The 25017-nt window shown below is 42.9% G+C and overlaps 1 protein-coding gene across 1 annotated transcript in view; it reads left to right on the top strand.

The window, feature by feature from the left end:
- The window catches only part of RAD51C (RAD51 paralog C), a 43148-nt gene that overhangs the window by 6463 nt on the left and 11668 nt on the right, over positions 1-25017 (top strand). Inside the window, exons 4-6 of the mRNA XM_025363538.1 lie at positions 5747-5880; positions 12508-12639; positions 22985-23051. Coding sequence (XP_025219323.1) covers positions 5747-5880; positions 12508-12639; positions 22985-23051 — 333 coding nt within the window. The remainder of the gene's footprint in view (positions 1-5746; positions 5881-12507; positions 12640-22984; positions 23052-25017) is intronic.

Below are 25017 nucleotides of genomic sequence, written 5' to 3'. Positions count from 1 at the left end.
GTCTCGAACTCCTGATCTCAGGTGATCCTCTCGCCTCAGCCTCCCAAAGTGCTGGGATTACGGGCGTGAGCCACTGCACCCGGCCAGTCTTTTTTTTCTTTTTCAAGGCAGAGTCTTGCTCTGTCGCCCAGTTTAGAGTGCAGTGGCATGCTCTTGGTTCACTGCAACCTCCACCTTCCAGGTTCAAGCGATTCTCCTGCCTTAGCCTCTTCCTGAGTAGCTGGGATTACAGGTATGTGTCACCAAGGCCAGCTAGTTTTGTTTTTTTTTTTTTTTTTTGAGACAAAGTCTCGCTGTGTCGCCCAGGCTGGAGCGTAGTGGCACAATCTTGGCTGACTGCAGGCTCCACCTCCTGGGTTCACGCTATTCTCCTGCATCAGCCTCCCAAGTAGCTGGTACTACAGGCACCCACCACCACGCTTGGCTAATTTTTTTTGCATTTTTAGGAGAGACAGGGTTTCACCACGTTAGCTAGGATGGTCTTGATCTCCTGACCTCGTGATCTGCCTGCCAAAGTGCTGGAATTACAGGCATGAGCCACCACACCCGGCCACGCCCAGCTAATTTTTATATTTTTTTGTAGAGACAGGGTTTCAACATGTAGGCAAGTCAAGTCTTGAACTCCTGACCTCAGGTGATCTGCCCACCTTGGCCTCCCAAAATGCTGGGATTACAGGCGTGAGCCACTGTGCCCAGCCTAAAACAATTTTTGAAAGGTAATTTGTAGGCCGGGTGCAGTGTCTCATTCCTGTAAACCCAACACTTTGGGAGGCCTAGGTGGGCGGATCACCTGAAGTCAGGAGCCATGGTGAAACCCCATCTCTACTAAAAATACAAACAATTAGCTGGGCATGGTGGTGAGTGCCTATAATCCCGACTGCTCAGGAGTCTGAGGCAGGAAAATCGCTTGAACCCAGGAGGTGGAAGTTGCAGTGAGCCGAGATGGCATCACTGCACTCCATTCTGGGCGACCAAAGTGAAACTCCTTCTCAAAAGAAAAGAAAGGAAATTTATATTCAAGTTCTTACCCTTTTCTATTACTTATAAATTAAATGGCTTACAGAGTGACTTTTCTTTTTTATTTATTTATTTTGAGATGGAGTCGCGCTCTATTACCCAGGCTGGAGTGCAGTGGCATGATCTCGGCTCACTGCAATCTCTGCCTACTGGGTTCAAGCAATTCTGCCTCAGCCTCCTGAGTAGCTGGGACTACGGGCATGTGCCACAATGCCTGGCTAATTTTTTGTGTTTTTAGTAGAGATGGGGTTTCGCCATGCTGACCAGGCTGGTCTCAAACTCCTGACCTCATGATCTGCCTGCCTTAGCCTCCCAAAGTGCTGGGATTACAGGCGTGAGCTACGGGTTTTCTTTTTCTTTGTTTTATTTATTTTTTGGATGTGCGGTCTTTATTCTTTCCTCTAGAAGTTTAAAAAAAAATGCTTTTCGTAAGATTTCCTTTAAATGAGTGTAATCAGCTGGATTTTTTTTTTTTTTTAAATGAAGGTACTAAGTGTCCCATTTTGCTGATGACCGGCATGCTTACTGAAAGCCCTTTGGGCCCTAGCAGAATATGCTACCCCAAAATAAGCCACTTTGGCATAAGGATTATTTTGAGCTGAAGGCAATTGAGAAGAAACAGATAAATCTGTCTACCCTTCCTAAATACAGGATATAAATGTACAGAAGAGTCCCATCTTCCCTCTCTTACCAGGAAGACAAAAGTTAATCACCGCAGACAACTTTAGACCGTTATCAGCGTACATAACAAATTTTACTAGCTATCTTTTATCTCCAATTAGTTTCAATATTTGCTGCCTTTAGAGATTCATGGTTCTTTTCCTTTGTCTTGTTACTTCTCTAAAAATTTATTGTACCTTCGGGAAGACAAGCTCAAATCTTTTTTTTTTTTTTTTTTTTGAGATGGAATCTGGCTCTGCTGCCAAGGCTGGAGTGCAGTGGCGCAATCTTGACTCGCTGCAACCTTCACCTCCCAGGTTCAAGTAATTCTCCTGACTCAGCCTCCCAAGTAGCTGGGAGCTGCAAATACAGGCGCATGCCACCATACCTGGCTAATTTTTGTATTTTTAGTAGAGACAGAGTTTCATCATGTCGGCCAGACTCGTCTCAAACTTCTGACCTCAAGTGATCCTCCTACCTTGGCTTCCCTAAGTGCTTGGATTATGGGTGTGAACACCTGTGCCCAGCCCCAAATCTAACCAAACTTTTGAGTTACTAATCTCTGGACTTCCCTGTGTTGTTTTTTTTTTTTTTTTTTTGAGAGGGAGTCTCGCACTGTCGCCCAGGCTGGAGTGCAGTGGCCGGATCTCAGCTCACTGCAAGCTCCGCCTCCCAGGTTTACGCCATTCTCCTGCCTCAGCCTCCCTATAGCTGGGACTACAGGCGCCCGCCACCTCGCCCGGCTATTTTTTTTGTATTTTTTAGTAGAGACGGGGTTTCACTGTGTTAGCCAGGATGGTCTCGATCTCCTGACCTCGTGATCCGCCCGTCTCGGCCTCCCAAAGTGCTGGGATTACAGGCTTGAGCCACCGCGCCCGGCCCCCTGTGTTGTTACATGCACTATGCATGATTAATAAACTGTTTTTCTCTTGTTAATCCATCTTTTGTCAGTCCGATTTACAGGGCTCCAGCCAAGAAACCTAAGAGGGTGGCAGGAAAAAAATTTTTCTTCCCCTATACCTTAAAGCTACCCATGCCACTATGTGTGTTTGTATTAGTGTCTTAAAACCTTACCGTAAATAGAGTAGGTATAGCACTGGGATGTAAAGTTTTAATTTTTATTTATTTATTTACTTATTTATTTTTTAAGACAGAGTCTCACTCTGTTGCCCAGGCTGGAATGCAGTGGCGCAATCTCAGTTCACTGCAAGCTCCGCCTCACGGGTTCACGCCATTCTCCTGCCTCAGCCTCCCGAGTAACTGGGACTACAGGTGCCTGCCACCATGCCTGGCTAATTTTTTGTATTTTTAGTAGAGATGGGGTTTCACCGTGTTAGCCAGAATGGTCTCGATCTCTTGACCTCGTGATCCACCTGCCTTGGCCTCCCAAAGTGCTGGATTACAGGCGTGAACCACCACACTTGGCCTAAAGTTTTTAAATGATTGATATGAGATTGATTAAGTTGGCATTGTTTTGGTGAAAATTTGACTCTTGTTACGTGTATATTTGCAATAGGAAATATTTTCCGTTCTAAAATATAGCTTCTTGTTTTTTGAGAGTTAAAATTTAAGTACATTTTATTTTTAATATTTTACTTTTTTTGAAACGGTCTCACTTTGTCACCCAGGCCGAAATGCAGTGGCATGATCACAGTTCACTGCAGCTTTGACCTCCCTGGGCTCAGATGATCCTCTGACTTTAGCCCCCTAAGTAGCTGGGGCTACAGGTGGGCACCACCATGCCCAGCTACTTTTTTTTTGCATTTTTTATAGAGACGGAATTTTGCCATGTTGCCCAGACTGGTCTTGAATTCATGGGCTCAAGAGATCTGCCTGCCTTGGCATCCTAAAGTGTTAGAATTACAGGCATGTTTCACCGTGTAGAGACGGGGTTTCACTGTGCCTGGCTAAGTACATTTTAAAATGCAGTAACTGGCCGGGCACGGTGGCTCATGCCTGCAATCCCAGCACTTTGGGAGGTCGAGGCAGGCAGATCACGAGATCAGGAGATGGAGACCATCCTGGCTAACACAGTGAAACCCCGTCTCTACTAAAAATACAAAAAATTAGCTGGGCGTAGTGGCTGGTGCCTGTAGTCCCAGCTGCTTGGGAGGCTGAGGCAGGAGAATAGCATGAACCTGGGAGGCAGAGCTTGCAGTGAGCTGAGATTGTGTCACTGCACTCTAGCCTGGGAGACAGAGGGAGACTCTGTCTCAAAAAAAAAAAAAAAGAGAAAATGCAGTAACTCTATTGGTTTTTCTCTGAAATAGATGTAAAACCAAACTGTTTTGTTTGTTTGTTTGTTTTTCTTTTTTTCTGTCGCCCAGGCTGGAGTGCAATGGTGAGATCTTGACTCACTACAACCTCCGTCTCCTGGGTTCAAGCAAGTCTCCTGCCTCAGCCTCCTGAGTAGCTGAGATTACAGGTGTGCACCACCACACCAGGCTAATTTTTATATTTTTAGTAGAGATGGAGTTTCACCATGTTGACTAGGCTGGTCTTGAACTCCTGACCTAGTGATCCACCCACCCAGCCTCCCAAAGTGCTGTGATTACAGGTGTGAGCCACTGCTCCCGGCCTCAAACTGTTTGTTTTAAACATCAAAGCAAGAAAGATTTTATATAATTGTTGCTATTAAATATCAAATTGTACTACGGCATTCAAGAGAAAAAATGCTTCATTTGAACTTTTTTTTTTTTTTTTTTTTTTTTTTTTTGAGACGAAGTCTCGCTGTGTCTCCCAGGCTGGAGTGCAGTGGCGCGATCTCGGCTCACTGCAAGCTCCGCCCCCTGGGTTCACGCCATTCTCCCGCCTCAGCCTCCCAAGTAGCTGGGACTACAGGCGCCCGCTACCACCCTTCGGCTAATTTTTTGTATTTTTTAGTAGAGACGGGGTTTCACCGTGTTAGCCAGGATAGTCTCGATCTCCTGACCTCGTGATCCACCCGCCTCGGCCTCCCAAAGTGCTGGGATTACAGGCTTGAGCCACCGCGCCCGGCCTGAACATTTTTTCCTAACTTTTCTTTTTCTTTTTTTTGAGACGGAGTTTCATTCTGTCACCCAGGTTGGAGTACAGTGTGGCTATCACAACTTACTGTAGCCTTGACCTCCCAGGCTCAAGCGATCCTCTCACCTTAACCTCCTGAGTAGCTATGACCACAGTTGCACGCTACCACACCTGACTAATTTTTGTATTTTTTGCAGAGATGGGATTTTGCCATGTTGTCCAGGCTGCCATTAACTCTTAATTTGTAGTCCTATAGAAAAAAACAAGAAAGAGAAACTTCCATTATGTTACTTCTGTTCAATGAAGCCAGTGACTAGAAATATGAAAAGGCAGGCATTAAAATACTGGTTATATATGTTTATAAATAATTTTACATTGCCTAATAGGAAACAGTGTAAAATGTGAAAGTAAAAGATCAGGTTGGGTGTGGTGGCTCATGCCTGTAATCCCGGCACCTTGGGAAGCTGAAGCGGCTCTGATCACTTGAGGTCAGGAGTTCAAGACCAGCCTGGCCAACATGGTGAAACCCCGTCTCTACTAAAAATACAAAAATTAGCTAGGTGTGGTGGGGAGTGGCTATAATCCCAGCTACTCAAGAGGCTGAGGCAGGACAATCGCTTGAGCCCAAGAGGCAGAGGTTGCAGTGTGCTGAGATCATGTCACTGCACTCCAGCTTGGGCAACAGAGTGAGACTTTATCTGAAAAAAAAAAAAAAAATTCAAGGGGCTGGACACAGTGCTTTATGCCTGTAATTCCAGTGCTTTGGGAGGCTAGGGCAGGAGGATCCCTTGAGCCTAGGAATTCAAGGTTGCGTTGAGCTATGATTGTGCCACTGTGCTCCAACCTGGGCGTCAGAGTGAGACCTTACCTCTAAACAAATTAAGAGAGAGATCAGAAATTGTGAACTGATAGTTTATGGTAATTTTGCTACAGTTTGTCATCTTTCTGTTAAAGAATTTTGTTATACAAAGGAGAACATTTTGTTATTAAAAAGTATTGTTTTCTTACAATTGCCAGCACATCCAAACAGGTAAAACTAATTAAGATTGTTTTGTTGTTTCAGAACACCGAAAAGCTTTGGAGGATTTCACTCTTGATAGTATTCTTTCCCATATTTATTATTTTCGCTGTCGTGACTACACAGAGTTACTGGCACAAGTTTATCTTCTTCCAGATTTCCTTTCAGAACACTCAAAGGTATGAGTCAGACTACTGAAATGTAACTAAACAACAGTTTTTTGAGGTGTTTGATAAGCATGAAAAAATAACCAGTACAATAGCATAAAATCAAAGTCAAAGCCAATTGAGAAGACCTCTTCCTTCCTTGACCTACAATTTATTTATATTTATATTTGTTTTGTGTATGTATATGTATATGTATATATAGTTTATGCCCAGAGTAAGAAATTGAAATAATATAGAAGTTTCATTTCCAGTAATAGTGGAATAGCTCCTGTCAAACCATATTGTATAGAAAAGTATGAAATGAAGAATAAAAACTTCCTTCTGCTACTGTTTTCTAGTGCCTCCCCCCAAAGTTGATCACTATTGGCCAGGTGCAGTGGCTCATACTTGTAATCCCAGCACTTAGGGAGGCCACGGTGGGAGGATCACTTGAGCCCAGTAGTTCAAAACCAGCCTGGGCAACATAGTAAGACATTGTCTTTACCAAAAAAAAATTAACCGTGTGTGGTGTAGCTGTAGTCTCAGCTACCAAGGGCTGGGTGGAGCAGGGCTGAGGTGCGAGGATTGCTTGAGCCCAGCAGTTCAAGGCTACATTGAGCTACCATGCCATCATGTATCACCTTTTTTTTTTTGGTAGAAATGGAGTCAACTCCTAGGGTTAAGTGATTCTCCCACCTCGGCCTCCCAAAGTGCTGGGATTACAGGCATGAGCCACTGTGCCTGGCCCTTTAATTTTGATAAACATTGTCAGTGACAAAGATTGTCTTTGACCGAACTTGGCCCCATCCTGTCTTTGGCCTACCCAGCCCAGTCTTAGCAAAGAAACCTGCTAAGCTTCATAGAGAATCTCTCACATTTGATAGTCTGAGCACCTTTGATATCTGATCACGTTCCTCATTCCCCACCTTTGATATTTAAATCCTTGGCCTGCCTTTATTTTGTTTGTTTATTTTTTTTGATTTGATGGAGTCTTGCTCTGTCACCCAGGGTGGAGTGCAGTGGCGCGATCTTGGCTCACTGCAACCTCTGCTTCCCGGGTTCAGGCAGTTCTCCTGCCTCAGCCCCCCAAGTAGCTGGGATGACAGGCATGCGCCATTATGCCCGCCTAATTTTTTTTTTTTTTTTGTATTTTTAGTAGAAACAGGGTTTTGCATGTTGGCCAGGCTGCTCACCTGGCTGGCCTGCCTTTAGTAAGAATCCTGTTCGGTCAGTTTAGCAAGAATTTCCCTACCCTTGATGTCTCACTGTTAGTAATTGTTCATTCACTGACCCCTTCACCTTGCTCTTGGTTGTGAATCCCCACTTGTCTTTGTATTCTGATTTGAACCCAATCTCTCTCCCCTATTGTGATACCCCTATTGGAATAGTCTTGAATATGGTCTCCTTACTGTTTTAAGAAGTGTTAGAATAATTTTTTCTTGAACACAAATCGCCCTTCAGAAAGATTGCACCAATTTCTACTCTTACTGATAATATATGAGAATGCCTGTTACCCATCATCCTGACCTTATGAATATTTTTGCCAGGATTCTGCATGGAAAATGCCATCTCTTTGTTATTTTATTTATTTATTTTAATTAATTAATTAATTTTTTTTGAGACAGAGTCTTGCTCTGTCACCCAGTCTGGCTAACATGGCAAAACCCCATCTCTACCTAAAAACACAAAAATTAGCCTGGTGTGGTGGCATGCGCCTGTGATCCCAGCTACTTGGGAGGCTGAGACAGGAGAATCTCTTGAACCTGGGAAGCAGAGGTTGCAGTGTGCCGAGATCGTGCCACTGCACTCCAGCCTGGGCAACAGAGAGACTGTCTCAAAATAAATAAATAAAAATTAAATAAATAAATACAGTAGAAATTAATTTTCTTGGTGTTCTGGAGCCTGGAAGTTCAAGATCAAAGTTCTAGCTGATTCAGTTTCTGGCGAGGGCTTTCTTCCTGGCTTGCAGACAGCCATCTTTTCTTTGTGTCCTCATATGATAGGGAGGAAAAGAAGGAGAGAGTGAATTCCCTGGTGTTTCTTCTTTTTTTTTTTTTCTTAATTTTTTTTTTTTTTTGAGACAGAGTTTTGCTTTTGTCGCCCAAGCTGGAGTGCAATGGTGTGATCTTGGCTCACTACAACCTCCGCCTCCCGTATTCAAGCGATTCTCCTGTCTCAGCCTCCAGAGTAGCTGGGACTACAGGTGCGTGCCACCATGCCTGGCTAATTTTTGTATTTTTAGTAGAGACGGAGTTTCCCCATGTTGGCCAAGATGTTCTCAATATCCTGACCTTGTGATCCGCCCGCCTCGGCCTCCCAAAGTGCTGGGATTATAGGCGTGAGCCACCGTGCCCGGACCCTGATGTTTCTTCTTACAAGGAGGCTATTAGGGTCCCATGTTTATGAACTTATTTAACTTTGATTACTTCCTTAGAAGTCCTTTCTCCTCATACATTCACGTTGGGGTTTAGGGATTCAACATACGAATTTTAAGTGGACACAATTGAGTTCCCAGAAGTTTGCCCCTGGCCCTTTGCCCCCCCACCCACCACATTCATGTTTTTCTTGTATCCATTCCATCCACACAGTCCCAAAGGTCTTAACTGGTTCCATCATCAACTCTTAAAAGTCCCAGGCCTCATCTAAATATTATCTAAATCAGAGATTGGTGAGATTCAAGTTATAATTCATCCTGAGGTGAAATTCCCTTCCAGCTGTGAACGTTTGAAATCAGGCAACTTATATGCTTTCAAAATACAATAGTAGGACAGGCATAGGATGAACATTCCCTAAAGGATTATGGGTCCCTAGCAAGGCAAATTTCATTAGACCATAAGGCTCAAGAATAATCTTTTGCTGGCCAGGCACGGTGGCTCATGCCTGTAATCCCAGCACTTTGGTAGGCTGAGGCAGGCGGATCACAAAGTCAGGAGTTTGAGACCACACTGGCCAATATGGTGAAACCCCATCTCTACTAAAAATACAAAAATTAGCCAGGCATAGTGGCGCGTGCCTGTAGTCCCAGCTACTCGGGAGGCTAAGGCAGAAGAATCACTTGAACCCAAGAGGCAGAGGTTGCAGTGACATGAGATCATTCCACTGCACTCCAGCCTGGGTAACAGTGAGACTCTGTCTCAAAAAAATAATAATAAAAAGAATCATCCTTTGCTTTGATGCTCTGCCTTCCAGGCCCACTGCAGTAGCAGAGTCACCCTACTGCTCTGTGGGGTGACCCTGTCCCTTCCTCTCTCTGCAAGGGCCCCACCCTCTGAAACCAAGAAAAACATAGCATTGCCCCCTGGGCATATGTAAAGAGTGGCAGCTCTGAGGATCTATGATCCCCTTTGGCATCATTCTTTCCTTTTCTTGAGGAATAGGGCACATTCACAGTCAAGTAGCTAATGGTTTTGTCTTGTGGAATCAAGGAAGTCCAACAGTCTTCTTTCATTCTTTCCTACTTTCTCTGTCTTCTTTACTTCAAACTAGCAGTGTTTCTGCTGTTATAATCCCTTATCTGTCACTGGCATCTGCTGAGATGGCTGATTAACATCATGGATAATCTATTTATAGAGTGATTGTTCAACCCTACCTTTGGTCTTCCCTCTAGAGCAAGCTTTCTTATTTTTAGCAATATGGATAGGCTGAGAATTTTCCACATCTCTAAGTTCTGGTTCCTTCTTGCTGAACAATTCCTTCTTCAATTCATCTGTCTCCTCTTTCATTTTTACTGTAAGTGATCTAGGAGGAACCAAGCCACTTCCTGTACACTTTGCTTAGAAATCTCCTGAGATAAATAGCCAATTTCATTTCTCACAAGTTTTACCTTCCATAAAATACTAGAACACAGTCAGCCAAGTTATTTGCCACTTTATACTAAGCACCAGCTTTCCTTCAGTTTTCAATAACGTGTTCCTCATTTCTGTATAAAGTCTCACCAGAATAGCCGGGCGTGGTGGCTCACGCCTGTAATCCCAGCACTTTGGGAGGCTGAGGCGGGCAGAGTGCCTGAGGTCAGGAGTTCAAGACCAGTCTGGCCAACATGGTGAAACCCCATCTCTACTAAAAATACAAAAAAATTAGCTGGGCGTGGTGGCGGGCACCTGTAATCCCAGCTACTGGGGAGGCTGAGGCGGGGGAATTGCTTGAACCAGGGAGATGGAGGTTGCAGTGAACTGAGAATGATGCCACTGCACTCCAGCCTGGGCAACAGAGCGAGACTCCATCTCAAAAAAAAAAAAAAGCCTCACCAGAATTGCCCTTAATGTCCATATTTTCAGTATGTGCCCCAAAACTTTTCCAGCCTTTGCTTATTACCCAATTTCAAAATCACTTCCACATTTTAGGTATTTGTCATAGTAGTATCTCACTTCTCTCACCCCCCCAACCCACCATACCTCATATCTTTATACTAAAATCTGTTGTGGTCACCTCAGGCTACCATAACAAAAATACTATAGTCTCGAGTGGCTTGAACAACAGAAATTTTATTTTCTTACAGTTCTGGAGACTAGAACCTCAAGATCAAGGTTCTGGCTGATTGATCTCTGGTGAGAGCTCTCTCCCTGGCTTGTAGATGGCCACCTTCTTGCTGTGTCCTCATGGGGAGAAAGGAAGAGGAGTGAGCTCTTTGGTGTCTTGTTCTTCAAGGACACGAATCCTCTCAAATCAGGATGTTATTCTCGTGACCTCATTTTACATTAATTACTACCTTAGAGGCCCTCTCTCCGAATACTGTCACACTGGGAGATAGGGCTTCAACTTACGAATATTGGGGGGACACAGAGCATTGGTCATGTGTGGAGTCATGAAAAGTCGAATCAACCTGTGCACACATTCCCAGCTAAGGATGAACAAGGTCATGTTCTGCCTTTTTATATCAGCTGTCATACTGTAAATAAGTGTCCTTTTCACCATCTTTATAATGCCACTTTTTTTTGCATTTTTGTGCTTTTTATTAGTGTTCAACTATTCTTCATCACTTCGTCCGGTTTTATTTCGTTATAATTATTGGAAATTACCTTATTCGTGTGTTCGTTTGCATATTAATGGTACCTTACTCCACTAAAACATAAACTCCAAGAGAGCAGGGACCTTCTCTTTTATTTACTATATTCTTCTCTCTTATTTACTATATCATCCCCAATGCCTGGAACAGTAACTAGCATATAGGAAAGGATGTGTCAGTTAATACTTCTAAATGAAGAAACAAATACTTTAAAAAAAATGACTGACTTAGACATTGCTTCATAAAAACCTCTTCTTTAATCTAGCCCTCACTAGATAGAAAAAAAAAAACAGCATTGGGGTTTTTTGTTTGTTTACATTTCGATTAGTTTCTAGATGCTTTTTGATTTTGTGATCTTAAGGTTTATATATTGGTTTATTCTTCTAACCTCGCTGTTTATGTTTTGCTTTGGGAGGGCTTTCTTTTGAAAGGGTTTTACTCTGTCCCCCACGCTGAAGTACATGGCAAGGCTTCACCATGTTGGCCAGGCTGGTCTCAAACTCCTGACCTCATGATCCACTTGCCTCGGCCTCCCAGAGTGCTGGGATTACAGGTTTGAGCCACTGCGCCCAGCCTGAAGGGGTGTTTTTTTTTTTTCGTTTTTTTGTTTTTTTTTTTCAAGAAACATAAAAGGAACCCTGAAGGTAAAATTGGTGTGTTTAATTGACAAATTTGTTGTTTTACCAAGACTTTTTCTTTACCCCTTTTCCGAATGTTTTGTAAATACTTTAAATGTGCTTTTTATCAGTAAAGACTGTGTACAGTGGCAAGTTATAAGAAAATTATAATTATTCGGCTGGGCGCAGTGGCTCATGCCTGTAATCCCAGCACTTTGGAAGGCCAAGGTGGGCGGATCACGAGGTCAGGAGATTGAGACCATCCTGGTTAACACAGTGAAACGCCGTTTCCACTAAAAAATACAAAAAAATTAGCCGGGTGTGGTGGCAGGCGCCTGTAGTCCCAGCTACTCAGGAGGCTGAGGCAGGAGAATGCCGTGAACCCGGGAGGTGGAGCTTGCAGTGAGCCGAGATCACGCCACTGCACTCCAGCCTGTGTTACAGAACGAGACTCTGTCTCAAAAAAAAGAAAAAAGAAAATTATAATTATTCCTTTTTCTTTTTGAATTACTTTTTTTTTTTTTTTTTTGAGACAAAGTCTTACTCTGTTGCCCAGACAGGAGTGCAGTGGCACAACCTCTGCTGCCGGGGTTCAAGCGATTCTCTTACCTCAGCCTCCCGAGTAGCTGGGGTTACAGGTGCCTGCCACTGCGCCTAGGTAATTTTTGTAGTTTTAGTAGAGATGGAGTTTCACCATCTTGGCCAGGCTGGTCTTGAACTCCTGACCTCGTGATCCACCTGCCTCGGCCTGCCAAAGTGTTGGGATTACAGGTGTGAGCCATCGTGACTGGCCTTTGAATTACTTTTTTAAAGTTGAGAAATTATCAAAGCAGAGTCCATTTTAACTTTTAGTGATTACCGCAGAAAGTATTGGGTGAATAGCTTTGTAACTTTTCAAAAGAAAGCCATTTTTTAGACAGTTGGAAATAAAGCCCTGGGTTTTAAGATTTTTTCCTGTAACGGACTATGGTTTTTGGATGTCATTTTTATTATTTTATTTTTGATACCAAAATCTAATATTATCTCTTCTGTATTTAGGTTCGACTAGTGATAGTGGATGGTATTGCTTTTCCGTTTCGTCATGACCTAGATGACCTGTCTCTTCGTACTCGGTTATTAAATGGCCTAGCCCAGCAAATGATCAGCCTTGCAAATAATCACAGATTAGCTGTAAGTATTAACTAGTGAAGAGAATTTTAGAACAAAGTCAAGACTGTATAAAATGTTAATGTCTAGAAATATCAAAATAGCATTTGCCTGACATGCAGTTTTGAGTAAAGTTTCAGTTTGGTTTTGGTTTCTATTAAAAAATTCTGGTCATAAGTGTCAGTTTTTCTGGAAAACAAGCATAATTAATATGTCATTTTTAAAAATGGACTTTGTGGTTGGGCGCAGTGGCTCACGCTTGTAATCCCAGCACTTTGGGAGGCCAAGGCAGGTGAATCATGAGGTCAGGAGTTTGAGACTAGCCTGGCCAACATGGTGAAACTCTGTGTCTACTGAAAAAAAAAAATACAAAAAATTATCCGGGCGTGGTGGCATGCCCCTGTAATCTCAGCTACTCGGGAGGCTGAGGCAGGAGAATCGCTTGAACCCAGGAGGCAGAGGTTGCAGTGGGCGGAGAATGCGCCATCGCACTCCAGCCTGGGCAACAGCAAGACTCCGTCTCGAGAAAAAAAAAAGGATTTTGTTTGATAAAGAAGTGCCACCTTTGTTACTTGCAGTGTCTTCTTTGTTTAAATATACTTTGGATGTTTTTCAGGTTAACTCTTCCAATATCGCTGGTTTTCTTCTACTCTGAGTCTTTGATTATTATGTGGTATGTAATCACAGATTCAGATGGATCGAAACATTACCTAGTGTAAACAACCTAGGTGCTTTGAGGTAGAGCTAAATACCTCTTGAAGATTTGAAATGTGAGGAGAGAAGTATATATCAGTTCAGAAGGGAAGAGATTTTTTTTTTAAAGTTTTACCTCACTCCTCTTTAACTACCTGTTCGCCATTACTTCCCACCCTGAGTCCCCATCTCACCACTGACACAAATACACACATTTGTCTGGTAGTAAGATGTAAAGTCAGACTGCTAAATTTGGTTTGTCTTTGCCTTAATTGGAGAGACTTTAGCACATACCTGTAATGCATCATAAGTAAATAAAGAACTTTCTCAGTAAAATAATTTTAAAGCATACTTTTTTCTTTTAATTTCCAGATTTTTTTGCCATATGCTGAAAAGCATAGTGCCCTGTGTTTGAATTACTTCTTGCTTAAATTAATCGTAATTTAGCCTTTTGTTAATATTAGTGAAGAGCCTCCAGTAGGGGGCACTCAAGACTAATGGGTTGCATAGTTATGTTTTTATTTTAACAGAAATAGCTTCACCTTTTCTGACTAAAAAAGCAATCCAAACAATAACATCAAATAGTAGGTAGTGTTTAAGAAGAGTGATGTAAATATAAACGTCCTAACATGGAAGAAGATATTTACATATAGGTTACTGAGAAGAAATTTAGGTTGTATATAAAATATATTTAGTGTAATCTCAGTTTAGAGAAAACAAAATTATATGTATGCATTTATATTTGTATATATGAAGAGAATGATATGAAAGGACCAAAACATTAACATTGGCTACTTCTTTTTTATTTTTTTTTTGGAGACAGAATCTTACTGAAGTGCAGTGGTGCAGTCAGGGCTCATTGCAGCCTCGACATCCCGGGCTCAAGTGATTCTCCCACTTTGTATTTTTTTTTTTTTGTAGAGATGGGGTTTCACCATGTTGCCCAGCTGGTCATGAACTCTTCGGCTCAAGCGATCATCTGCCGGCCTCAGCTTCCTAAAGTGCTAGGATTACATGCATGAGCCACTGTGCCCGGCCTTGGCTACTTCAAAGGATGGAATTTTATAGGGTTAAGGACACACTTTCCCTTTCTTACTTTATAATTTCTTTGCTTGAAGGTTTTTTTCCCAATTATCTTATATATAACATGTATGGCTTTTGATAATGTATTTTATAATTTTAAGGTCAGATGTGGTAGCTCATACCTGTAATCCCAATACTTTTGGAAGGCCAAAGTGGGAGGATCGCCTGAAGCCAGGAGTTTGAGGCCAGCCTGGACAACAAAGCCTGATCCCATCTCTAAAAAAAAAAATTACATAAAATAAGAATAATTGGCCAGGCACAGCAGCTCACGTCTGTAATCCCAGCACTTTGGGAGACTGAGGTGGGTGGATCATGAGGTCAGGAGTTCGAGACCAGCCTGACCAACGTAGTGAAACCATCTCTACTAAAAATACAAAAATTAGTCAGGCTTGGTGGTGCGCGCCTGTAATCCCAGCTACTCAGGCTGAGGCAAGAGAATTGTTTGAACCCAGAAGGCGGAGGTTGCAGTGAGCCGAGAGCGCGCCACTGCACTCCAGCCTGGGTGAGAGAGTAAGACTCCATCTCAAAGAAAAAACAAAAGAAAAATTTTAAGTTATGTATGCTTTTTGTAAAGAAAAAAAAAAAAAGATCTAAACAATAAGAAATGTAGAAAGCGATTATTCATTACTCAGAGATGGTGTAAATATTGTTGTCTGGTGTAAATATTTTTGCAGAATTTACACATATACAAACTTACTTTTTATTTTATTTTATTTTATTTATTTATTTATTTTTTTGAGACGGAGTCTCGCTTTGTCGCCCAGGCTGGAGTGCAGTGGCACCATCTCGGCTCACTGCAAGCTCTGCCTCCTGGGTTCACACCATTCTCCTGCCTCAGCCTCCGAGTAGCTGGGACTACAGGCACGCACCACCACACCCGGCTAATTTTTTGTATTTTTAGTAGAGACGGGGTTTCACCGTGTTAGCCAGGACAGTCTTGATCTCCTGACCTCATGATCCACCTGCCTCAGCCTCCCAAAGTGCTGGGATTACAGGCGTGAGCTACCACGCCTGGTCTATGACCTCATTTTCTAAAAAGTAAGTTTGTGGGCCGGGCGCGGTGGCTCACGCCTGTAATCCCAGCACTTTGGGAGGCCAAGGCGGGAGGATCACGAGGTCAGAAGATTGAGACCGTCCTGGCTAACACGGTGAAACCCCGTCTCTACTAAAAATACAAAAAATTAGCCGGGTGTGGTGGTGGGCACCTGTAATTTCAGTTACTTGGGAGGCTGAGGCAGGAGAATGGCATGAACCCGGGAGGCAGAGCTTGCAGTGTTCTGAGATCGCGCCACTGCACTCCAGCCTGGGCAACAGAGCAAGACTCCATCTCAAAAAAAAAAGAAAAAGAGGTCATGCCACCGCAGTGGCTTACGCCTGTAATCCCAGCACTTGGGGAGGCCAAGGTGGGAGGATCACTTGAGCCCATGAATTTGAGACCAGCCTGGGAAATATAGTGAGACCTCATTGCTACAAATTTTTAAAAAAATGTTAGCCAAGCATAGTGGCACACACCCATAGTCCTAGCTACTTGAGAGGCTGAGGTGGGAGGAGGATTGCTTGAGGCTGGGAGGCAAAGGTTGCAGTGAGCTGAGATCGCACCACTGCATTCCAGCCTAGGCAGCAGAGCAAGACCCTGTCTTCAAAAACACAAAAAGAAATGAAAATGAGGTCATATTATACATGCTATTGTGCAAAGCAGTTTCCTGTTTTTCACTTAATATATTGTGAACATCTTTCCACGTACACTACTTTTTTTCTTCTATGTACACTACTTACAAGTCTGCTTTGTGCTAATAACTGCATAGTATTTTGTTTGACTGTAGCATAGGTTTTTTTTGTATTTGTATTTGTATTTGTTTTTGGGTTTTTTTTTTGAAACAGAGTCTCGCTCTGTCACCCAGGCTAGAGTGCAGTGGCATGATCTTGGTTCACTGTAGCCTCAATCTCCTGGGCTTAAGCAATCCTTTCACTTCAGCCTCCTGAGTAACTGAGACTACAGGCACACACCACCACACCCAGTCATTTTTAAAATTTTTTGTAGAGGCTGGGTGTGGAAGCTCACACCTGTAACCCCGCCACTATGGGAGGCCGGGGCGAGCAGATCACTTGAGGTCAGGAGTTCAAGACCAGCCTGGCCAACATGTTGAAACCTTGTCTCTACTAATAATACAAAAATTAGCCGGACATGGTGGTGCTTACCTGTAGTCCTAGCTACTTGGGAGGCTGAGGCAGGAGAATCACTTGAACTCAGGAGGTGGAGGTTGCAGTGAGCCAAGATCATACCATTGCACTCCAGCTGGGGAGACACAGTGAGACTCTATCTCCAAAATAAATAAATAAATAAGTTTTTTGTAGAGATGAGGTCTCACTATGTTGCCTAGGCTGTTCTTGAACTCCTGGGCTTAAGGGATCCTCCTGCTTCAACCTTCCCTAGGCATGAGCCACTGTGCACAGCCTGTAGCGTAGTTTTTTTAACCACCTCCTTATTGATTGTCCCTTTTTTTTTTTCCTGTTTTAGACAGAGTCTTCCTGTGTCACCCAGGTTGGAGTACAGCATCACACTCTTGGCTCACTGCAGTCTCCACCTCCCAGGTTCAAGAGCTTCTCATTCCACAGTCTCCCGAATAGCTGGGATTACAGGCATGCACCACCACACCTGGCTGGTTTTTGTATTTTTAGTAGAGGTGGGGTTTCACCATGTTGGCCAGGCTGGTCTCAAACTCCTGGCCTCAAGTGATCCACCCTCCTCTGCCTCCCAAAGTGCTGGGATTACAGGCATGAGCCACCACACCTAGCCTAGAATAAATTTCTTAAAGTGAAAATATTAAGCCAAAGGAATAGATTTTTGAACATTTTGTTTTATATTATAAAATTACCCTCAGAAACTATGCTCCAAAGTATGTCTCTACGGCAATGAATGGGAACTCTTGTTTTCCCATATCTTTACCAACTTTGGGTACCAGTCGTTTAATTTATTTATGTCTTTGAAATGGAGTCTTGCTCTGTTGCCCAGGTTGGAGTGCTGTGGCTCGATCTCGGCTTACTGCAACCTGTGCCTCCTGGGTTCAAGAGATTCTCCTGCCTCAGCCTCCTGGGTAGCTGGGACTACAGGCGCGTGCCACCATGCCTGGCTAATTTTTTATATTTTTAGTAGAGACGGGTTTCACCGTGTTAGCCAGAATGGTCTGAATCTCCTGACCTGGTGATCCGCCCGCCTTGGACTCCCAAAGTGCTGGGATTATAGGCGTGAGCCACCACGCCCCGCCAGGTACTAGTCTTTTAAATCTTTGCCAAATCGATATAGGGAAAGTCCTTTAAAAATATGTTTTTTTAAATTATTGGCATAATTTTTTAAACAGCTTTAATGACATAATCCATATACCATAAAATTCATCCTTGCAACATGTACAATTCAGTGATTTTCAGTGTATCCACAGAGTTTTGCAAACATCACCACTGTATAATTTTAGAATATTTCCATCACCCCAAAAAAGAAACCACCTCACAATGAATTTCAGAATATTTAAAGTGTTTGCTCCTTGACTGTCACTTTTCAAATCTCATGCAAATTTTTCTTATGGTCAACTATAACTTTGTACCCTATGGAGAAAGTAATTCTGGTTCTGGGAAACTCACAGTTCCAGATTAAAAAAAAAAAAAAACCCTCTTTTCGACTGGGCGCAATGGTTCACCCCTGTAATTCCAGCACTTTGGGAGGCCAAGGTGGGTGGATCACCTGAGGTCAGGAGTTTGCAACCAGCCTGGCCAACGTGGTGAAACCCTTTCTCTACTAAAACTACAAAAAAATTAGCCAGTTGTGGTGGTGGGTGCCCACCTACTACTCAGCTACTCTGGAGGCTGAGGCAGGAAAATCGCTTGAAACTGGGAGGCGGAGGTTGCAGCGAGCCAAGACGGCGCCATTGCACTCCAGCTTGGGCAACAAGAGTGAAACTCTTGTCTCAAAAAAAACCAAAACCCTTTTCATTAACTGTGATTCTCCATTCTACCCTCCCTCAGTCCCTCATAACCACTAGTATGCTTTGTATTTCTGTGAATTTGTCTTTTCTTGACATTTTATATAAGCAGATCAGACAGTATGTGGCCTTTTATGTCTGACTTCTTTCACTTAGCATGTTTTCAAGGTTTATCTGTATTTTAGCACCTATCAATGTCTTTTTAATGACTGAATAATTTTGCATTTTATGGATATATCACATTTTGTTTATCTGTTCATTGGTTGAAGGACATTGGATGGCAGAAATATTTTTAAAGCTCTGAAGTTCATAATTTCAAGTGATTGTTACTTTACGTTTTAAATTTTTGGCCCGGTATGGTGGCTCACTCTTGTAATCACAGCACTTTGGGAGGCCGAGCTGGGTGGATCACCTGAGGTCAGAAGTTCGAGACCAGCCTGGCCAACATAGTGAAACCCTGTCTTTACTAAAAATACAAAATTTAGCCAAGCCTGGTGGTGGGCACCTGAAATCCTAGCTACTTGGGAGGCTGAGGCAGGAAAATCACTTGAACCCAGGAGGCAGAGGTTGCAGTGAGCCGAGGTCGTCTACTGCACTTGAGCCTGGGCAACAGAGCAAGACTCTGTCTTAAAAACAAAACAAAACAAAAAAAACACTATTTTTTAGAAGCTTGGCATAATCACATAATAATTTTCAGTTGTATCACAGAGGCCAATCGTTTTGCAAAAGTAATATAATTACTATACAAATATTTGCTAATAATCGGAAATTCTAATTTTGGCATGTTGAATACCTGCTAAATCAGTAGTTTGATTTATATTTTCCTGAAGGTACATAATGGGTAAACTACTCTGTCTAAACCAGCACTGTCCAGTAGATCTGATGGAAAGATGAAAATGTACAGTCTAGTACAGTAGCTGTATGACTGTTCAGCACTTGAAATATAGCTAATATTACTGAGCTGCTGACTTTATAGTTTTAATTTAACTTATTTATTTATTTCTTTCTTTTGAGATGGAGTCTCACTCTCTCGCCCAGGCTGGAGTACAGTAGCACCATCTTGGCTCACTGCAGCCTCCTCTCAGGTTCAAGCGATTCTCCTGCCTCAGCCTCCCGAGTAGCTGGGACTACAGGCGCTTGCCATCATGCCCGGCTAACTTTTTGTATTTTTAGTTGAGACGGGGTTTCACTGTGTTAGCCAGCATGGCTTCGATATCCTGACCTTGTGATCTGCCCGCCTCAGCCTCCCAAAGTGCTGGAATTACAGGCATAAACCACCACGCCTGGCCTCTAATTTACCTTTTTTTTTTGAGATTGAGTCTCGCTCTGTCGCCCAGGCTGGAGTGCAGTGGCGCGATCTCAGCTCACTACAAGCTCTGCCTCCTGGGTTCACACCATTCTTCTGCCTCAGCCTCCCGAGTAGCTGGGACTATAGGCACACGCCACCACGCCTGGCTAATTTTTTGTATTTTTAGTAGAGACGGGGTTTCACCGTATTAGCCAGGATGGTCTCGATCTCCTGATCTCATGATCTGCCCACCTCGGCTCCCAAAGTGTTGGGATTACAGGCGTGAGCCACCACACCCAGCTAATTTAACTTTTAAGAGCTACACGTGGGCCAGGCACAGTGGCTCATGCCTATAATCCCAGCACTTTGGGAGGCCAAGGTGGGAGGATCACTTGAGGCCAGGAGTTCAAGGTTAGTCTGGGCAACATAGCCAAACCCTGTCTCTACAAATAATTTAAAAATTAGTTAGGCATGGTGGTGCTTGCCTATAGTTCTAGCTACTAGGGAAGCTGAGGCAGGAAGATTGTTTGAGCCCAGGACTTCAAGGCTGCAGTAAGCTATGATTGTGTCGTTGCACCCCAGCCTGGGTGACAGAGTGAGACCCCATTTCTAAAAAATACTCTTAAGAAAAGCTGCCGGCCGGGTGTGGTGGCTCATGCCTGTAATCCTACCACTTTGGGAGGCCGAGGTGGGCAGATCACCTGAGGTCGGGAGTTCAAGATCAGCCTGACCAACATGGAGAAACCCCAACTCTACTAAAAATACAAACTTAACCAGGCGTGGTGGCTCACACCTGTAATCCCAGCTACTCAGGAGGCTGAGGCAGGGGAATCACTTGAACCCAGGAGGCGGAGGTTGCAGTGAGCCAAGATCATGCCATTGTACTCCAGCCTGAGCAACAGAATGAGACCTTGTCTCAAAAAAAAAAAAAAGAAAGAAAAGAAAGAAAGAAAAGCTTCCAATTTAAATTCCTGCTTAGCTTTTTCTAAGGTGCCTAGTGAGAGGTAACAAATGGAGAATGCCCTGTGGCATGTAAGGGGAGGGGAACTAGAAGAAAATTTTGTCATCCACTTGGTTTCTAATTGAGATCTAGGTGGATCACAGATTTCTCCTTTGTGGCCAGACAGAAATGTTAGGGTGTTACCACTGCAATGGGAAAAGCCAAACAACCTTTTGTTTCTTTCTCAGTTTTCTTTTTCTTTTTCTTTTTTTTTGCGATGGAGTCTTGCTCTCGTTGCCCAGGCTGGAGTGCAGTGGTACAGTCTTGGCTCACTGCAACCTCCGCCTCCTGGATTTAAGCGATTCTCGTGCCTCAGCCTCCCAAGTAGCTGGGGTTACAGGTGCCTGCCCCAATGTCCGGCTAATTTTTTGTGTTTTTGGTAGAGATGGGGTATCGCCATGTTGGCCAGACTGGTCTCGAACTCCTGACCTCAGGTGATCTGCCTGCCTTGGCCTCCCAAAATGCTGGAATTATAGGCCTGAGCCACCGCTCCTGGGCTGTTTTTCAGTTTTCTTATGTAAAATACTCATTTTCAGAGCAGACACCTTTTTCTTACTGCTTTTCAAAGAATTTCGTTATCAGTTTTAGTTTGCAATATTAACTCTTTTTTCTGGAGGGAAGATATGTATTAGAAGAGTATATAAAGTAACCATTTCTGGAGATTTTTGGGTGGAAAGATAACAGATCTGACTTCTATGTTAAGTCAACCTTAAACACTTTTGTTTTCCTTGCTTTTATTTAAAATTACTGTCTTTCAAAACCTGGAACCTTATTTGTAGGTCAGTATTTATACAAAGAGAATTAACAATATGAAACCTGGAAGGCCATCTGTGAGTTGCAAAGCAACACCTGTGGCTGTTACTAGCCAACTAGCATAATCATAATTTGGAGTCATTTGACCTGACTACTAGGATTTTTTTTTTCCTAGTTCATCTACTTATATTGTACTTTTTAAAATGAGTTTTAAGTCTCTTCTCATAATTTGTTGCCTCAGTTTCCTTTTTTCCTGTAAAATTATAAACAGTAATACTATATTTGCCTCCTTCCTAAAAGTATAAACACTGAGGTATTTATTAAGGATTTCATATTCCTTTCAATAAAAATATTCTAGGGAGGCAGTAATGATAAAGAACATGGACTCAGGCCAGGCACAGTGACTCATGCTTATAATCCCAGCCCTTTGGGAGGCTGAGGTGGGTGGATCACTTGAGGTCAGGAGTTCTAGAACAGGCTGGCCAACATATTAAAACCCCGTCTTTACTAAAAATGCAAAAATTAGCCAGGCATGGTGGCAGGCACCTGTAATCGTAGCTACTTGGGAGGCTGAGGTAGGAGAATTGCTTGAACCTGGGAGGCGGAGATTGAAGTGAGCTGAGATCGCACCATTGCACTCCAGTCTGGGCAACAGAGCGAGACTCAATCTTTCTTTTTTGAGACAAGGTCTTACTTGTTCGCCAGGCTGGAGTACGGTGACAGGATCATGGCTCGCTGCTGCCTCAACCTCCTGGGCTCAAGCAATTCTCCTACCTCAGCCTCCTGAGTAACTGGGACTACAGTTGTGCACCACCATGCCCAGCTAATTTTTTTAAAAGTTTTTTATAGGTCAAGTACAGTGGCTTATGCCTGTAATCCCAGCACTTTGGGAGGCTGAGGCAGGAGGATTGTGTGAGCCCAGGAGTTCAGAGTTCAAGATCAGCCTGGGTAACACAGCAAGACCCTGTCTCTTTAAAAAAAAAAAAGAGTTTTATGAGCTAGATTTGGCAAACACCTTTAGTCCCAGCTATTCAAGAGGCTGAGGTGGGAAGATCATGTGAGTCTAGGACTTCAAGGACAACCTGGGCAACATAGCAAGACCTCATCTCTAAAGTATGAAAATAAAATATTTTATGATCAGTAGAATCATATTTTCAGATAACTCCATCTTTTTATGAGTATATTTTAAAAATTTTTTATCAGAAAAATTTGTATTACTTAAATGGCTGTCTGTAATAGGTAGATTATTTTCAGATTACTAAAATCACAAGACTGTTTACTTGATTAATTATTTATGTATGTATGTATTTATTTATTTAGTGAGACAGAGTTTCGCTTTTTTGTTCAGGCTGGAGTGAAGTGGACTGATCTTGGCTCACAGCAACCTCTGCCTGCCCCAGGTTCAAGTTATTCTCCTGCCTCAGCCTCCCAAGTAGCTGGGATTACAGGTGCATGCCACCATGCCTGGCTAATTTTTGTATTTTTAGTAGAGATGGGGTTTCACAATCTTGGCCGGGCTGGTCTACTTGATAATTTTTAAGGAGACTCACCTAATTTTCTTACATTTTGTTTTTGTAGGTAATTTTAACCAATCAGATGACAACAAAGATTGATAAAAATCAGGCCTTGCTCGTTCCTGCATTAGGTGGGTAATTAATCAGATAAACATTTTAGTTAATCACAGTTTTTCTTATCTCTTTCATTTGATTCTCATTGAATACTATAGCTTCATGAAAGCAGACTGTATTTGTCTTGTTCACTGGTTAATCTTAGCACTAAGCACAGTACCCTTAAATACTGGCTGTTCCTTTTAGTTATTTAACATTTATTGAGTGGCCAGACACAGCCTCTCACACCTGTAATCCCAACACCTTGGGAGGCCGAGGCGGATCACTTGAGACCAGGAGTTCAAGACCGGCCTGGTCAACATGGTGAAACCCTGTCTCTCCTAAAAATACAAAAAAATAGCCGGACATGGTGGCGCACACTTGTAATCCCCCCTACTTGGGAGGCTGAGGAATGAGAATTGCTTGAACCTGGGAGGCACAGGCTGCAGTGTGCTGGGATCGTGCCACTGCACTCCAACCTGGGGGACAGAGTAAGACTCTTAAAAAAGTGCGTATCTACTGTCTGGCAACTATTGTGTCAAAATTCTTGCCCCCAAGGAGTTCACAGTGTTAGAGAGGAGGAGGGGTGAATACACTTAAATACAAATCACATTACAGTGAATATCGTGGTTTTGTTAGAATGCAATGCTTCAAGGTTTATTTCCACTAAAATCTTAAAGAATATTCTACCAGAGTTTTGGCCAGGCACGGTGGCTTATGCCTGTAATCCCGGCACTTTGGGAGGCCGAGGTAGGTGGATCACCTGAGCTCGGGAGTTTGAGATCAGCCTGACCAACATGGAGAACTCAGTCTCTACTAAAAATACAAAATTAGCTGGGTGCGGTGGCACATTCCTGTGATCCCAGCTACTCGGGAGGCTGAGGCAGGAGAATCGCTTGAACCTGGGAGGCAGAGGTTGCAGTAAGCTGAGATTGCACCATTGCACTCCAGCCTGGGCAACAAGAGCAAAACTCTGTCTCAAAAAAAATAAAAGTTTCTGCCCTGGACTAGTTTTCAGCTAATGGCATAGATCATTCTATAAACAGATAATGTCGTAAAGGTTACAATAGAAAGGTACAGGGTACTGTACAAAGGACAGATTCTAACCTGGCCCAGGTGAGCAGGATGAAAAGGAGGAAGGTTAGGGAAGGGAGTGTAATAGTCTCTCATGTTTCTTCCACCTCTTTTTGTCACTTTCTATCACCCATTTAATTAAGAGCTTCCTAATGTTTGGATCCACTCAGGGGTAATCAAACTCAGCCTTTCTCAAACTCATTCTTTCAGCACGCCATGATAAATCAGAAAGCGAATTTATAAATTTAGTGAGAATTACAATTGTCAGACAGAGTGAAATTTATGTTTTCTAGTCAGTTTATTTTCTTCCCAGATACCAGAAAGTTGGGAAAGCAGGGGTTCAGAGTTGGTGAGCAGAGAAGCAAATAAATGGAAATGGATGCCCTCAGGAATGTTATGCTTAAGTTGTAATAATTCTGATGCCGACCTTACTTTACTAGCAGAACACCCTTTATCTTGGATATTGCTAGGATATTGTTCAATATAACTTTCAGTTATGATAGAAATGTTCTATGTCTGTGCTCTTCAGTGCAGTAGCCCTTGCTACATGTGGCTATTGAGGCATTTAAAATGTGGCTAGTGCAGCTGTGGAATGGAATGTTTAATTGAATTTTACTTAAATTTAAATTGCCACATGTGGCAAGTGACTGCCCTGTTGTACAGTGCAGCACTGGATAAACATAACTCCTGTGTTCTAGACTTCAGTCCCACCATTAGCTTTCTGTTTTTGACAGTGTTTGCTGGTATGATAGGTCACTGCTCATTTTACATTACTATCAGTTTAGTTTCCTTTATATTTCAGAGGCTCCCTAATCCCTTAAAGAGATTTAAAAATCAACGTAGACCACTTCTGTGTGAAAATAAGATGGCTGAATTTGCTGTGATTGGAATTAGAAACCGGACCTCTCTTGGCTAGTTCTGGAATTTGGC

The sequence above is a fragment of the Theropithecus gelada genome, chromosome 16 (assembly GCF_003255815.1).
Source record: "Theropithecus gelada isolate Dixy chromosome 16, Tgel_1.0, whole genome shotgun sequence".
NCBI classification, from domain to species: domain Eukaryota; kingdom Metazoa; phylum Chordata; class Mammalia; order Primates; family Cercopithecidae; genus Theropithecus; species Theropithecus gelada.
This window is presented reverse-complemented; position numbering and strand designations above follow the sequence as displayed.